Source organism: Lepisma saccharinum, chromosome 14 (genome assembly GCF_977018435.1).
Source record: "Lepisma saccharinum chromosome 14, izLepSacc3.1, whole genome shotgun sequence".
Lineage (NCBI taxonomy): Eukaryota > Metazoa > Arthropoda > Insecta > Zygentoma > Lepismatidae > Lepisma > Lepisma saccharinum.
In genome coordinates this window covers 74,761,175-74,775,838 of record NC_139242.1, presented here as the reverse complement: position 1 = coordinate 74,775,838, position 14,664 = coordinate 74,761,175, and the positions used below count along the sequence as shown (strand labels likewise).

Genomic DNA, 14,664 nt, shown 5'->3' with positions numbered 1-14,664 from the left:
TGGGAAATGAGTAGTGCTTATTTTTATACCCAGTGTTTGAACTCAATCATTATGGAAAATTGAAAAGAGTAGAAAATCTAATAAATCAATAGTTCAGATTATTTATAAACTATAGCAGACAAAAAATTTACTCCCTCCGTTCCATAATATGGTATAGAAACAGGATGAATGCACTGATTTATTGTGCATGCGCATCCGAGTAGTGATCGGATATGATGAGTGTGTGCAGTAGTGAAGCAATCCTTCATCCAGTCAGACGTTCACTATGCAGAGCATACTACAAGCCTTGCAACGGAAACAGATACAGAGCTGAGTATGGATGTCAGTCAAGGGGGCACCCGTTGTGGCGTTCCAGGATGAGGAAACACACCAGTAACGAGGGAAATGTGAGTAGAAACACCAAAGCAAAACAATTAACAGCCGACTATCGTAGTGCCATTCTACAATTCCTACTGCAATTCAAGGAAAATGGTACCTTAAAGAAGGGTGCCATTAAGACAGCTGCAATGAAATTCAAGGTAACACCTTTAACTATTTCACGGATGTTGTCTGATGCAACAGGGGGCAATGGTTACAGCATACCTCATATGGGAAAAGCCAGGCTACGGCGGCAAGGTACAGTACCTCAGTCGCTCCAGTGCAAACCAGAAGCAATAATAGCAGCACAACAAACACTTACCTCACATTGACGTGGTCTGTGTACCAGCTTTTGTAGCAAAATGTAGCTGACATATACAGGGTGGCTACTCACCGGGAATTCCAGGAATTATGTGTGAATTCTACTTGAATTTTTCTCCGTAGATGTGAAAAATTACAACTTTTTCTAATCCAAATCCTATTCACATTTTATGCAAATAAAAATTATTTTCGTAAAATTTTCTTAGTCTTATCAAGTTTATAACCATAGCTAGGAGGCAGTGGGAGTTGGCCCTGGGCACCGAACTATCTAAATGAAAAATGTTGTAAAATTGATTGATTGATTTGTGGTTTTAAGTCCACTTTATGCACAGAAAGGCTAATAGGGACTGGACCTGCAGTTTAAAGTGGGATCCGAACTACTGTGCCGTGTGGAGAAAAATAATTGAAATCGTTTGTTCGAACACAAATGCTTTAGCACCAACTTCTACCCCCCCCTTTTTTTTGCATAATTTATGAGGATAATAACGTCTCTGATACTACTACTACTATTACTACTACTAATAATAATAATAACAACAACAACATTGTTGCTCCCGGCGGGTTCGAATCCTGGCTTGGGCATGGATGTTTGTGACTGTCCATTCATCAATTTCATCATATCACTCATCCCCATCTTCACAAATTAGCCAAATGTGGCACAAGAAGCGAAGAAAAATAAAACAAATCAATAATAATAATAATATTAACACTATTATTATTATTATTAGTAGTAGTAGTAGTATTAGTACGTTTATCGTGGCACTTTCTCCCCGCCCGCTCAGACAAAAATTCGTGTTTGCGCCTCTGATTGTAAATAGAAACTCAGCACCTTAAATTAAATATTTTAATTATATTACGTATACCGTTTAATTGAATTATAATTTTTGGTTGTTTGAATCACATAGACCCTTTATATTATGAAGATATTTGTGTGTGGATGTTAAGAGGCAGTAATACGTAAGGTTGAAATAGAGAAAACATCTGCTTGATTTTTTGGAAAGTTCGCCTTGAAAACCGGGAATTATGCTTGAATTTTATCATGGTCCTAGGGAAAGCCACCCTGATATACTACTCCATCGTGTTAAGTACCAAAATGTACTATAGCATCTGCTTGCCATATGTTGTCACATAACTGTACCATGTATTGTTTGCAAATGTGTCTCTCTTTACAGAATAATGTGGAATAAAATGCATTATTATGAGTATGAAATTGTAAACTACATTGTAGCCTATACCTAACATACAGCCTAACACTCTAATGCTTTACAATGTAAAATATCTATGCCATATTATGGAAAGGAGGGAGTACATTTTAATGCCCTTGATTCCAATCTAGCAAGACAAAGCAGTATGTGACTAGTGTTGCATGTTGATCATGTGCCAATACATACTTCAGAGTCTTTGCCCTTGGCTAACACACTGAGTATTTTAATCCTAATGTTACCAACATCTGCCAGTTGCTTACCATCTGAACAATTATATTTGAGCGAACTGTCGGAAAGAATCCAACTTTTGCTGTGATGATAATGATTATTAGGGCTGAGCCGACGTATCAGTATTTTAAAGTATAAAGGAATATATTTGCCAATAATTTTCCGGCATTTTGTTCTTTCACCCACACTCATGAAAAACTCCGTGCGACATTTTCAGTCATAATTATTCTGGAAAGTATGCAAAATTTGAAGATTTTTATTTGCGCTGGTTTTGTGTGAAAAACAGGATTTCATGATTACATAAAATATATTTTAATATTCTGATGTAATTTTTCAATAATTTAAAGCAAAACTTTTGGTGAATTGGTGCACATAACTAAAGTAGAATACTTACACACGAATATTGATCCATGTTTTGAATAATTTTTTATTCTTGTATTTTCAAGCATTGGTATCGGTGGGAATTGGTGACAGTATCAGCATCAGTATTGGTTCAAAGTGGTATTGGCTCAGCTCTAATGATATTGATTTTTTCCCCCTTTTTGCCTACTGTATTTTGTGCTATTGAATCCATTTCCATAAAAATTAATTGTTAGAATGATAACATCATACTTTGCATCATACTCTCCCTCAGTGCCCGAGTGCATAAAGTGGTTGACTCGTGGTTCAAGGTTCAATATCTGATGGAGGCACATGGTGATTCAGATCTCAGTGTAAACTGTAGGTCCATTCTCTATTAGCCTATCTGGGTATAATGGGGCCTTGAAAACTATACAAATTCGTTCCTGATATCACCACCAGTGATTTGTAACCCAACCTCATCATCACAATTAGCCAAAACTGACAGAAAAGTGATGTAAAATTTAAGACAGCAAAAATAGAAACCTCAGACAATTTTATGAACATTAAATGCACCTATTATGATCCTTCTACAAGACGTATCATTATCATGTATGAAGAGGTGGAACAGCATGCTGCAAAATGTTCATGCCTGGAATTTGGATGTTTGTTTTTAATAAGAGGTGTACAGGTATTCATTTAAGATTTCACTACAATACCAGTCCATATGCCTGTATTCTTTGTAGTTATACATTCCAAGGTAATGTGTAATTGAAATCTCATATGGTGAGGTTACAGTGGGGTAAGTCATGTACATGTGTAAAAGAAATGCAACAATTTTTGCAGTAGTTCTGAAGAGTCACATGGGAAGCACCCAGACAAGAGGCCATATATGCATATAGATTTTCCAATAGGCATTATTCTAGATAAATTATTTTTTTGACTTGATGAGATGTATTTTACATAACAATATTGAAGTTCCCACTAACCTGTAAATCCTGAAGAAGTCTGGAAGTTTCATAAAAATATTCAAAATCTGGAAAAGTTGTCGAGTACTAGATATGGTTGTTATACATTTGTGATTTGATTTGCTTTATTTTACTTCACTTTTTGTGCCACTTTTGGCTAATTTGTGAAGATGGGGATGAGTGATGATATGATGAAATTGATGAATGGACACTCACAAATATCCATGCCCAGGCCAGGATTCGAACCTGGGACCCCTGGCATCGTAGCACGATGTGCTAACCACTCCTCCACAAGGGCCGGCTGTTATACATTCATGAATAAGAATCATCTCACATTTTGTAAACCCTAATTTCCTCATGAATAAAAAGATGCATGGCATTTCTCGCAACCAAAGGCCATTGCTTTCATATTTTCACTAAATTGATTGATTGATTTAGTTTATTTTATTTCACTTTGTGTGCCACTTTTCACTGTGCCGACTACACGTCACCACTAAGTGGTTGGTTGATCTCCCACATCTCTGGGAGTGAGGCCAGCAGTCGGTAGGTAGGCAAAGGCCCTAACGGGTTGTTACGTCACACACAGGCTATTATCATTATTATTATAGTGTTATTAACTAAAATTGATCCCAAGTTAAGAGTTCAGTATGGGGCTTATGGGCTTTTACTTTTGAGATTAACACCCCCAAATAAGAATGTTTTTGTGAGAAAGTAAAGTCATTTGTATTTGAAGAGAGGTTTTTTTTTTTTTTAATGTGATATTGCATCCCTTTTGATCAAAATTTTGCTGCATAGAAGTCGGCTCCTCCTTCCCTTGAAGCCACCATAAAGTCATTTGAGGTGACGTTAGTTTTTCACTGTTAAAGATAATTTATAGCTGTGCAATTCTGTTACAGGCTTTTAGTTTTATATATTTAGTGTCCTTGTGTACAACACTACAGTTACAAATTACCACTTCATAAACATAATGCAAACAATAAAAGCAGCCACTCAAATTCCTGCCACGAAAGTAAAATATGTTTGTTTCTATTTTTTCCTGGTCTTGGATACGGCTCCCGACTTCTGTGCTGCAGGGTCATTAGTTACACCACTGTAGCAAGGTTAATAGACATAAGGTAAGGTTATGTGGATTGTTCCTGATGCACCCATCGTGGTTCTCTCACTCTACTGACATTAGGCCATTGGAGTTTTCTTGTGTTTTGTCAAGAACAGACCATACTCATCTAAAGTGTCTGTGACATTTTTGCTCCAATTCTCAGATGTTTACAAGCTACCGTATAAATTAAGAGGCCGTGAGTTAAGTAAGCGTTTGATAGTAGAACGTACAAACTGCTGTGTTGGAGGCTTTTGCCACGTATTTTTGCAGCACCTCAAATGACGCAGGAAGTTGATTGGTGCGAGCCCTAAAATCACCACAACAATGTTGACTATTATGTATTGTATTCCACGAATATGGCGAGTTCTAAGAAAAACACAATTCCAAAATACGTAACGTAATAACAACACTACTACTGCAATCTACGCTAGACTACCATAACCAAATACATACGTCTTGCTAAAGACTACACCTTTTTGACAGTTGTAATCAATTTCAGAGTTTTGGGTAAATATCAAGAATATTCATAGATGCATTTTTACTGACATATCTTTTATTACATATGTCCTTGTATACAATTATCCAAAAACAACGTTGCAACACAATTACGATTCTACAAATGTATGTGTTTCGGCAATTCTACATGATCACGCTATTAATCCCAGACAACCAGCCCAATTTAATTATTCCCAATTTAACACATTAACAATTTCTTTGGTTTATATTCTACCGTATATCACAGAATATATCATCTCGTTGGATCTAAAATACACTTCTTTGGTTTTGAATTAAGCAAAAACGTTTGTACAACCTTCACCGCCTTGACTAATCTGATGTGTAACTAATTCTTCACTTTTGCAACAATGTACAATTAAAAGTTACTTCTTTCGGTTTGACCAGCAAACTACTGCAATCTTAACTTATGTCAATCAAATTTGTCATATCAACAATGACTCAACAAACTTGCATAATTTTCAAATTACGTAATCTATCGTAGCATGCCCTCAATTTATAGTTACAACGAGAATATCAAATTAACTAGATGCTCATAAAAGGGAAAAGGCAAATTCGTGATTGCAATTGTATTCGCAAGGTGCAGATTATGAGTCGCACTTCACTGCTGTCGTAATTTGCCAAGTTTGTATTTTAGCGACGAATAGCATAGTTTTTCATTTTTATCGAGTACAAGAAATTTAAGTTATTAATTTAACATGTACCATTTTATAATCGTAGTTTACATGCACCAACATCCAATAATCACTCGTAACTTATTAACGTACGAATAATGCAAAGTTATCGGCAAATACAATCACCAGATTATTCTGGTTTCTTCTTAACTGTCATGCAATTAATCACTCGAAAGTAGGATTGCAAATCAAATCCCGCTAATGTGAGCTATTTCAACATTGGGCGTAATTTCATGAAAAAAGGTCAAAGGGAGTTCTTGTCAAAACCACACATGTTGCACTATAAGTTTCACTGCTCATACCTGTATAGTAAAGCAACATGTCCTAGGCACGATACTTCCGGTTTTCCATGTAGTAGTAAACGTGGTCAACAGCTTCCATCGTGAAATGAAGTCCCCAAATTACGTCTTCCCATCGTAATTTCACCTGGCTTCTAACGGAAGGAGCTCTTCCCAATTCTCCTTTGCTTTCTTCACAAAGCGTCATGTAAGTGGTTTCTTCACCAAGCACGGCTTCCATGCTTTCTTCACCAAGCATCGTCTAAATTGGTCAGACGAAGAAACCATTCCCTTTGATGCAGTACTCCATTGCTGTTTTCGTGGTGTATTGTAGAAACTCTGCCCTTTACTGTACGTCCTCATGTAGTCAAAGTCTGGGTGGGTCGGACGTTCCGTATTCTTCCTAGTCGAGTAGCGTACTTGTTGTCTCTTGCATGATCGAAGGGCGAGTGTAATTACGAGCTGCCGTTATCTGCTGGGGCATTGTCCATCAGGTGACGCTGTTACGTCATACACACGCTAACTAGCCTAGTGCTGCTATCTCGTATCATTTCAACTAACTACGTGGTCCTTATACGCGAATATGGGAGCAATCAGGCGACATGCGCCTGCAGCAAACTTGTAACGAAATTTACGTAATAATATGCCTTTTAAATATTAGGAAATTCGGAAATACGTAACATGTCTTATCATTGAAGAACTGAAGTGAAGGTCTCACGCCAAACATGTTACGAAAGACCATGTGAGTACTATGAGGAACTGAAGAAGCCCTAATTAATGTTGAGGTTGAAATGAAAGACACTACAAGTTTTTGAGACTGCATTTGCAATGCAAAAGCTGTAAGTTGCTATCTTCAACATTAGGAACTCGAACAGTTTTTGAGTTCTTAATGGTTGAAATCCATCAGAGACTTCTGGAACACCCTGTACTTAGAATTACAGTACACACAAACACAAGATGGATCACCAAAGTGAACTGAAATATTAATAAGGAAAACTATAAACTATTCATTTCCAAAAAAATAATTCTCTCTGTCTATATGTGTGTGCATGCATTTTCTTTGAGATTTTGTGCACCAGTAGTAACACTAATACAATGTTGTGCACATTTTATTACTTTCCAGATATTCAGAAGCAAATGCAAAAGATGAAGCAGACCTAAATAAATTGGTAGAAGAAGTTTCGGAATTTGTTGTTTTGGAACAACTTCAAAGTAAAAACCAAGAGGATCATAGTCATTCCAATGGTGCAAGCCAACCAGAATTGAGACAAGCAGATGTTGTTGATGACAAGGAAGTATTGGCATTCCTAATTCCTAGCACAGACCATAGTGACAAGCCTGTAAGGTCATTGAGAGGAGTACCTACCATTGTTGAGGAGAAGTCATTGTTTCAACCAAATTACATTAGTCTCTTGGACTCTGTCCAAGATGAAGCTAGTGAAACTTTACCAAAACAGGGGGAAATTTTAAAACGTTGTGTGAATATAAAGTCTGCATTTTCAGATCCATCTACAAAACGTACCATTGTTACATTTCAAGAGCAGAATGAGGACCGGATGTCATCTGAGAAGAGCAAATTTATGTGCTTAAAGTGCGGAAGGTTTTTTGGACTTAAAAGACGTTTGTTCATTCATTTGAGAGTGCATCGGAATATCAAACCCTTTTCTTGCCCGGTATGTGGCAGTAAGTTCAGGCAGAAGTCCCATGTTACTAAACATCTAATTACCCATACAGGTGCACGTCCATTTTCCTGCAAGCATTGTGGCCGAAGGTTTTCTGCCAAAAATTCTCTTGATCGGCATGTTCTGGTTCATGTTAACAGAAAACCCTTCAAGTGCAGATTTTGTCCAGCTGGTTTCACCCGGAGAGAAAACCTTGCAAAACATGAACGGATTCATTTTATGTAATTTTCATATTGTACAGACCTGTGTTATGTTCAATTTCTACCACTTAGCTTTTCTGTTGTCGTCTTACTAAAGTATTGATGCAAATCCTGTTGGAAAAGCCAAAAAACTTTCTCCTTAGTCAAAGGCAAAGCATAAAATCTCACTTCTTGTGATAATTTAATGAAGAAATAATTTCTTGACATTGAGCATTACTGCATGAAATTTGGCTTTCTCTCTGCACATTTATCATCTATCATGATCAAAGTGATTGCTATTTGTACTAGTTTTGAGATAAAGTTAATATTTCGGACATTTTTATAATGTTTTACAACTTGTACTTCATGGTATGTAGTTCATCACTAGAAAAAAATATATTTTTTGTGTACATATCGCATGGTGAGAGCAGATATTTACACTTCCAATTGTAACAAAAGAAAGAAAATATTGTTGACATACTTCCACAACTATTAAGCAATAAATCACTTAGGAAGAGACTGAAATGTAAGAACATACCATTTTTTTTATTGTCTGTGAAAAATTGTGCCTTGTCATGAGATATGTATCGTATCTTTGTAGATAATTAAATCTAAAAAGTAGACACCTTGGGCTGTGTGCTGTGTAAAATTTGAAGCCATGTCATGTGAAATGGATCTAGCATTGTATTATTTTATGTTACTTTTCTACCTAAGTAAATATAAGATGATAAATTACTGCCTCCTGTACATTGAAGTGTACCTTAATCAATAACACTTTTTTACCAGCTTTCAGTAGGCGTACAATATCTCAGGTTTATGAGTTTTTTTTATGATCAGCCAATGATGGAGAATACAGAATGTTGTTCGGGATGTATGTGAATGACTTTCAAGATATACAGACCTCATAAAATGCCCTGCCACCACCAACAGTTGTGTTCTATCTGACCACCAGCATTGTGGGCTATCACCCTACATAGGAGTTTCCATTTTAGCAGGGGCAATTCCTCCATGTAGGAACTTTATACTTATTTCCAGTTCTCTTCATTTTAGGAGTGTGATGCACATTATAAAATTATGAGCGCAATGTTTGTACAATTGCGTATGTTAGCTGCAGGGGCATGCCGTGACCTTTCATGATAGGCAAGCGATGGATTAATTTTTCGTTTCGGTTATTTATAACAATTTCAAATATAATATAGGCCTACACACATCCCTACTTACAATAATGTGCATAATGGTGAAGTATCGGGCTTGAGTGTGTGAAGTGCATACATACCGTAAAGTCAAATCTTCGCTGCACGGTTTATAAAGAAGAGAAACAGCCTCTCGATATAAACTTGTAAATTTCAACCATGAAGAAAATAATGATTTGCTTTATATTTGAGGGCAACTGTAAATTAAATTATGTTTTTTTAAACCCTGTTCGGTTTCTTTCTTGGCTAGAATTATGAATCATGACTTGTCTTCAGTTCATAGGTTCAGTTGGATGCAAGCGCAGATGTGATTCTGGGAACGTTCATGTCATGTTTATAAAAATTGCTCAAGTCACTGTAGCTTGTATAGTTCCATGTTTCTTAATTTGTATTGAACAAACACATGGCCAACAAAATAATTTATTAAGATCATTTGCTGCCACATAACCACATAATATTGTTGTACTGAGATGTTTTAAACTGCCTAATGAAAACTTTCCCATCTTTCTTAGTTGGCTTGGTTATGCACAGTTCAGGACACGATCGCTCATGATTCACAATCACAAGCTCCAACTTTATACCATACGTTCTCGAACTGAATGGCTTTGAAAGAAGGTCTCTAATCAAGGCCTTACCTGCAGCACTGCAAATCGATGGCTCTTCTGGTATGTCAACCATGGTGGAAATTTTCAATGTAGAATCATACTTTTACACCAGGTACAAAAACACGACACAAAGAACAAAAAGAAAACAGCACAATATCACAGTAAAAAACAACACTCATCCGCAGCACCCACGCTTCTAAATTAACCTTCCTTTTCACCCTACCTGCAGTGTTACATGCCCTCCATATTTCCGAGTAACTGACCACATGACGAATATGTTCAAGTACCGGCTGTGATTTCATTTCTTATAAATAGCATACGACTGGTCATCACTGGCTAACTTCATAATATAATTTGTTGATTACTATAGAGTTTCAAACATGAAAATCGTACCGCGTTAGGTGGTGCTATGGATGCACAGAAAATTCTGGAAGTTAGCAACACTTGTGGCTAGTGTGGACGAATTCTTTCCAACACCCTTGTCAAAGACAGATGCGGGCTTGGTGTTGCTTGCCCTCGGCCTTTATTCTTCGTGAACGGAGACAGACAGTGACCATGCAAGAACTGCATAAGTCACTCAAAAAGCGGGGAGAAAGGCGAGCAGTCCTCTAATTCTAACGCGGTCAGTCGTGCCGCATCGCCCAGCGTCGTCAAGGGTGTAGCCGGTTTATGTTTCTAGCCATAAGAACAGAAAATAGAGGAAATGAAAATTTTGCAATGTAAATATCTTATAGTAAATAAATTCCATTCTAATGTGTATAAAGGCATTGAAAAACATGCACTTAAGATATCAAAAGTGTTTAAAAAAACAACCCAAGCGGCGCTTGCCCCACCTTTCCTTACCGCACGCTTCTGGTTAGCTGCTGTCACTCTCTCCAACTGCAGCCCAAAGACGATGGACACACAGACTTTGCTACCGCTTTGGAACCTCACTGGTCACACTACAGCCAGATAGATGAGGAGTGGAAGAGGCAGTGAAGGGGATGAGGTTGTGCAGTTAAAGGAATCACCGAGGAACCAGCAAGAGTTTCCTCAATCAGGGATGCCAACCCGCAAAATAGTAGTAAACCTAGCATAGTCTGATCTTTGTTGGCAACTAGCTTTTGGGATAATGATAAAATCTAGCATACTCTGCTAATGCGAGTCCCTGGGAGAGGGAAATCGAATTCAAAGGAATATGTGTTTTCAAAAAATAAAAATAAAATTATGTCCAAATCTTATTTCTACTGACCTGTGGACATGTTTCAAACAAAAGGGAGTATGCAGACCCAGCAACAAGCTTTTTACAACCATGCCGTGATCCATCCTCTTTTATTTTTCCTGCCTGATTTAGATTATGAGGAAATTTTATGGCGGGAAATTGGTAGGAAGTGGGGGGTATACAAACAATTTTCTCAAACCTTTTTAATTTCTATGCTGAACCCATTTCGTTTGTTGAGCCATTTTAAACAATTTGCCCACAGATGGCAGTGGCATCTCAATGGCATTCAGTTATAACCTGAACAACCTTCTGTAGACTATGTTTGATATTTTATTCAATCAATCGACTTGGAGGAACATATGATTTCTTCTATGTAGATATGAGTTGAATAGTTCTGGAGATATAGTTATTTTACTATATGTTTCTTTAAACAAAAGAAAATGTAATGATTCACCTTTTTCTATGTACACATATTTACAGATATGCGCAGGGCAGTTGGGTATTGTTTCATTTCATCTTATCACAATTCAGCCTATCTTTGTGAGTAGCCAAAAGTGACGAAGTAAAATAAAAGAAACAAACAAAAAAAACTTATGCATGTTAAGGTGTACACAGACTATTACTTAATGGTTCCATCACCTCCTTGGTAATGACATCAATAAGGCCTAGAGTTTCATGTGGCAAAATCATGAAAAATATGTAGATAGAAACACTGCAGATGTATGAAAATATGTAACGAATATTAAGATGTAGTAAATTTTTCAGTCTTTGGGCCATTTCCTTCAATCCTTTACTATGTTGCTCAGCCAGTCTGTCTGTTATTGCCAGATGATAAACAAACTTGGCAATTCATAAACTTGTAACACTAATACTCTTTTTGTGTGTAGTTTTTAAATGTAACTCTCCACCCAATACTTTAAAAGGGTACCAAGTCTTATTCATATTCAAAGCTATCTCACATTGTCTACATCAGTTATGTATTACATGTTACTCTCGATTTTTAGCTGCACTGTGACAAGGCAGTCCAGTTTTTCTTGTTACTGTTAACTCACTAGTAGGTGTGGTCTAGGAAGGGAGGAGAGGGGGGCAATTGCCTTAAGCCCAGTACACCCCTCATAATAAGACATGTATTCTGCATTCCTCTTCTTTTGGAAAGGGTATACCGTATATGAATGCAATGCCACTTTTTAAGGTGATTTTGTGTTTTGAAGTTTTGTAGACATTTGTCCAATCAGGTTTATTTCCAGCATGTTATGTACATGAATGTTTTGGTTGTCATCTGTGTGTGATTTTTTTTAATTTCCTGTTTGATGAAAAGTATAAAAATCTATATTCAGTGGTATATTGAAAAGGAATTGCAATAATATCAAGGTCTATAGAGATTAAAAGTAAACTAACTATTTGTCGTTGTTGGAACAACCTTTTGAGGGTCAGTTCCTTCCAATCAGCTATTCAGGGAGTGTAGAGGGTCCCATCTATCTAACTCTCAGCCTTCTTAAACCCAGAGGTTTTGTGGCTGCAGCAACACAAGCCTTCCATCTGTCCCTCTCCTGGGCAAGATCAATCCAATCTTTTCCATTCTTACAGATTTCCTTTAGTTACATCTCAATGTTATCCTTCCATTTTTCATCTTGTCCTTCCTGCAGGTCTCTTTAACATCAGGTTTCCCAAAAAGAATCCTGTAAACTCTTCTTTCTTCTCCCATTCGTGCCACATGGCCTGCGCACCTAGGTCATCGTGATTTAATTATTCTAATAATATCTGGACATGAATACAAATTATGTAGTTTTAAATTATGTAACCCTTCTCCATTCACCTGTCTCCTCATTCCTTTTAGGTCCAAATATTTTTCCAAGGATTTTATTTTCAAATACTCTCAATTTATTTTCCTCTTTCAATGTAAGGGACCAAGTTTCACATCCATATAATACTACAGGCAAAATTACTGTTTTGTATATTTTAACTTTTAGTTTCTCAGATATTATACAAGAAGATAAAAGTTTATGAAGAGAAAAGTAACATGCATTTTCTGAATTAAGCCTACTTTTTATTTTCTGTTTAATATCATTTGCATTGTATTACTAAGTACTTGAATTTGGAAACTGATTCAAACGAGTTGTTATCAATACTTAAATTATGATTATTGCCTAAAACTTTATTTCGGCCTGTAAGCATATATTTAGTTTTCTCTTTGCTAACTTCCAAACCTATCTCTTTAGCTGCTTTGAAAAATACTTTAGCATTAATCTTAGTTGTATTTACATCATCCCTAGTAATTCTACATATGCTAACAACTGAGTTAGTCTATTTAATTTTAGTGCTTCATTAGTTTCTTGTATCTTCCTAACAGCATATTCCAAGGCAAAATTAAAGAGCAATGGAGATAATGCATCTCCCTGTCTTAACCCATCATGAATTGTAAATTTGTCAAACATACTACAGAGCATTCCCTGACATTCGCTACGAGACTCGGCGGCAAGTGGCCCGGCATCAGCGCTTGTCTTTCCCGGTGAACAGGCTCCGCAACAGTCGCTTGAGTCTGCTATTAAAATTACAATTTTCATATTGTGTACTAACCTTGACTACAGAAGGTGTTGAAAATGATGTCCCTCTGCTGCAACACATTCCTGGCATCTCCGAAGAAAATTGGCATTTACACGTGCAAGTTCGTCTACTGTAATTCTCCCGATTTCTCGTACAATACTCTGTTTTAACTCAGGGATGGTGTGCAGATTGTCTTTGTATACTTAATTTTTTAGATTTCCCCATTTTTCTTTCCACTTTTATTCAGAACTGACCCTGTTCCTCTAAACGTTTTTACGAGGTTTGATATAGTGGTCCTATGTGGCACAGGAACACCGGGAAATTTCGTTGCAAAACACACACAATTCCTCTTTCCGAAGTAACACTCGACAAGATAAATACTTTGTTGTAATGTAAACTTTTGTGGTGCCATATTAAGCCACAATTTTCAACACACGGACACGACACAACACAACACAACACAACTTCCCAGGGAGGATTATATTGGCGTCAGTCTGCAACATCAACAGAAAGGGAAAAAGAGCGAAGGCAGGGAGAGCGAAAAATAACAGACTGTAGCGTGCAACTGTCGCGGACCCCGTTCACCGGGAAAGACAATCGCTGACACCAGGCTGCTTGCCGCCTAGTCTCATAGCGAATGTCAGGGAATGCTCTGTATTAATACCCACACATTTTACTTTCTGTTTCACTGTTGCATACTTTTATCGTATGAACAAGCTTTTTAGGTATTCCAAACTCTACTAATACATTATATAATTTATCGCTTCTAGCCGAATCATGTGCTTTATTTAAAATAAATGAATAGCTGATGGACATTTTGATTATATTCTCACTTTTTCTCAAGTGTCTGTCTGATGTGAAAAATTTGATCTACCGGGTGATTTTTTTAACCTGAATCAATTGAATATCTTGAAAAAAAATCATCCTACAAAAAAATGTTCGAAATAAAAAGTTGATAGTTGGAGGGGGAAGTTTAGTGGTGCAACAAAAGAACATCCCCTCCCCCCCGCCCCACCTACAAGAGGGGGAGGGGGTGTTCTTTTGTTGCACCACTAAACTTCCCCCTCCAAACTATCAACTTTTTATTTCGAACATTTTTTTGTAGGATGATTTTTTTTCAAGATATTCAAATGATTCAGGTTAAAAAAATCACCCAGTATAGTTGATTTGTTGAACTTAAATCCACATTGATAATCATCTATAATTTCATTAGCATATGGGGTTAGTCTTGCTAAAAGAATGTTAGATAATATTTTATATGATGTCGAGAGTAGAGAAATT

At 36.8% G+C, this 14,664-nt stretch overlaps 1 protein-coding gene across 1 annotated transcript in view; it reads left to right on the top strand.

Annotated features, from left to right (window-relative positions):
• Nucleotides 1-8,496, top strand: part of LOC145999026 (uncharacterized) — a 33,274-nt gene extending 24,778 nt beyond the window's left edge. The window contains exon 4 of the mRNA XM_083135924.1: nucleotides 7,103-8,496. Within this exon, the coding sequence (XP_082992050.1) occupies nucleotides 7,103-7,886 (784 nt within the window). The 3' untranslated portion in view covers nucleotides 7,887-8,496. The remainder of the gene's footprint in view (nucleotides 1-7,102) is intronic.
• Nucleotides 8,497-14,664: the final 6,168 nt, after the last annotated feature.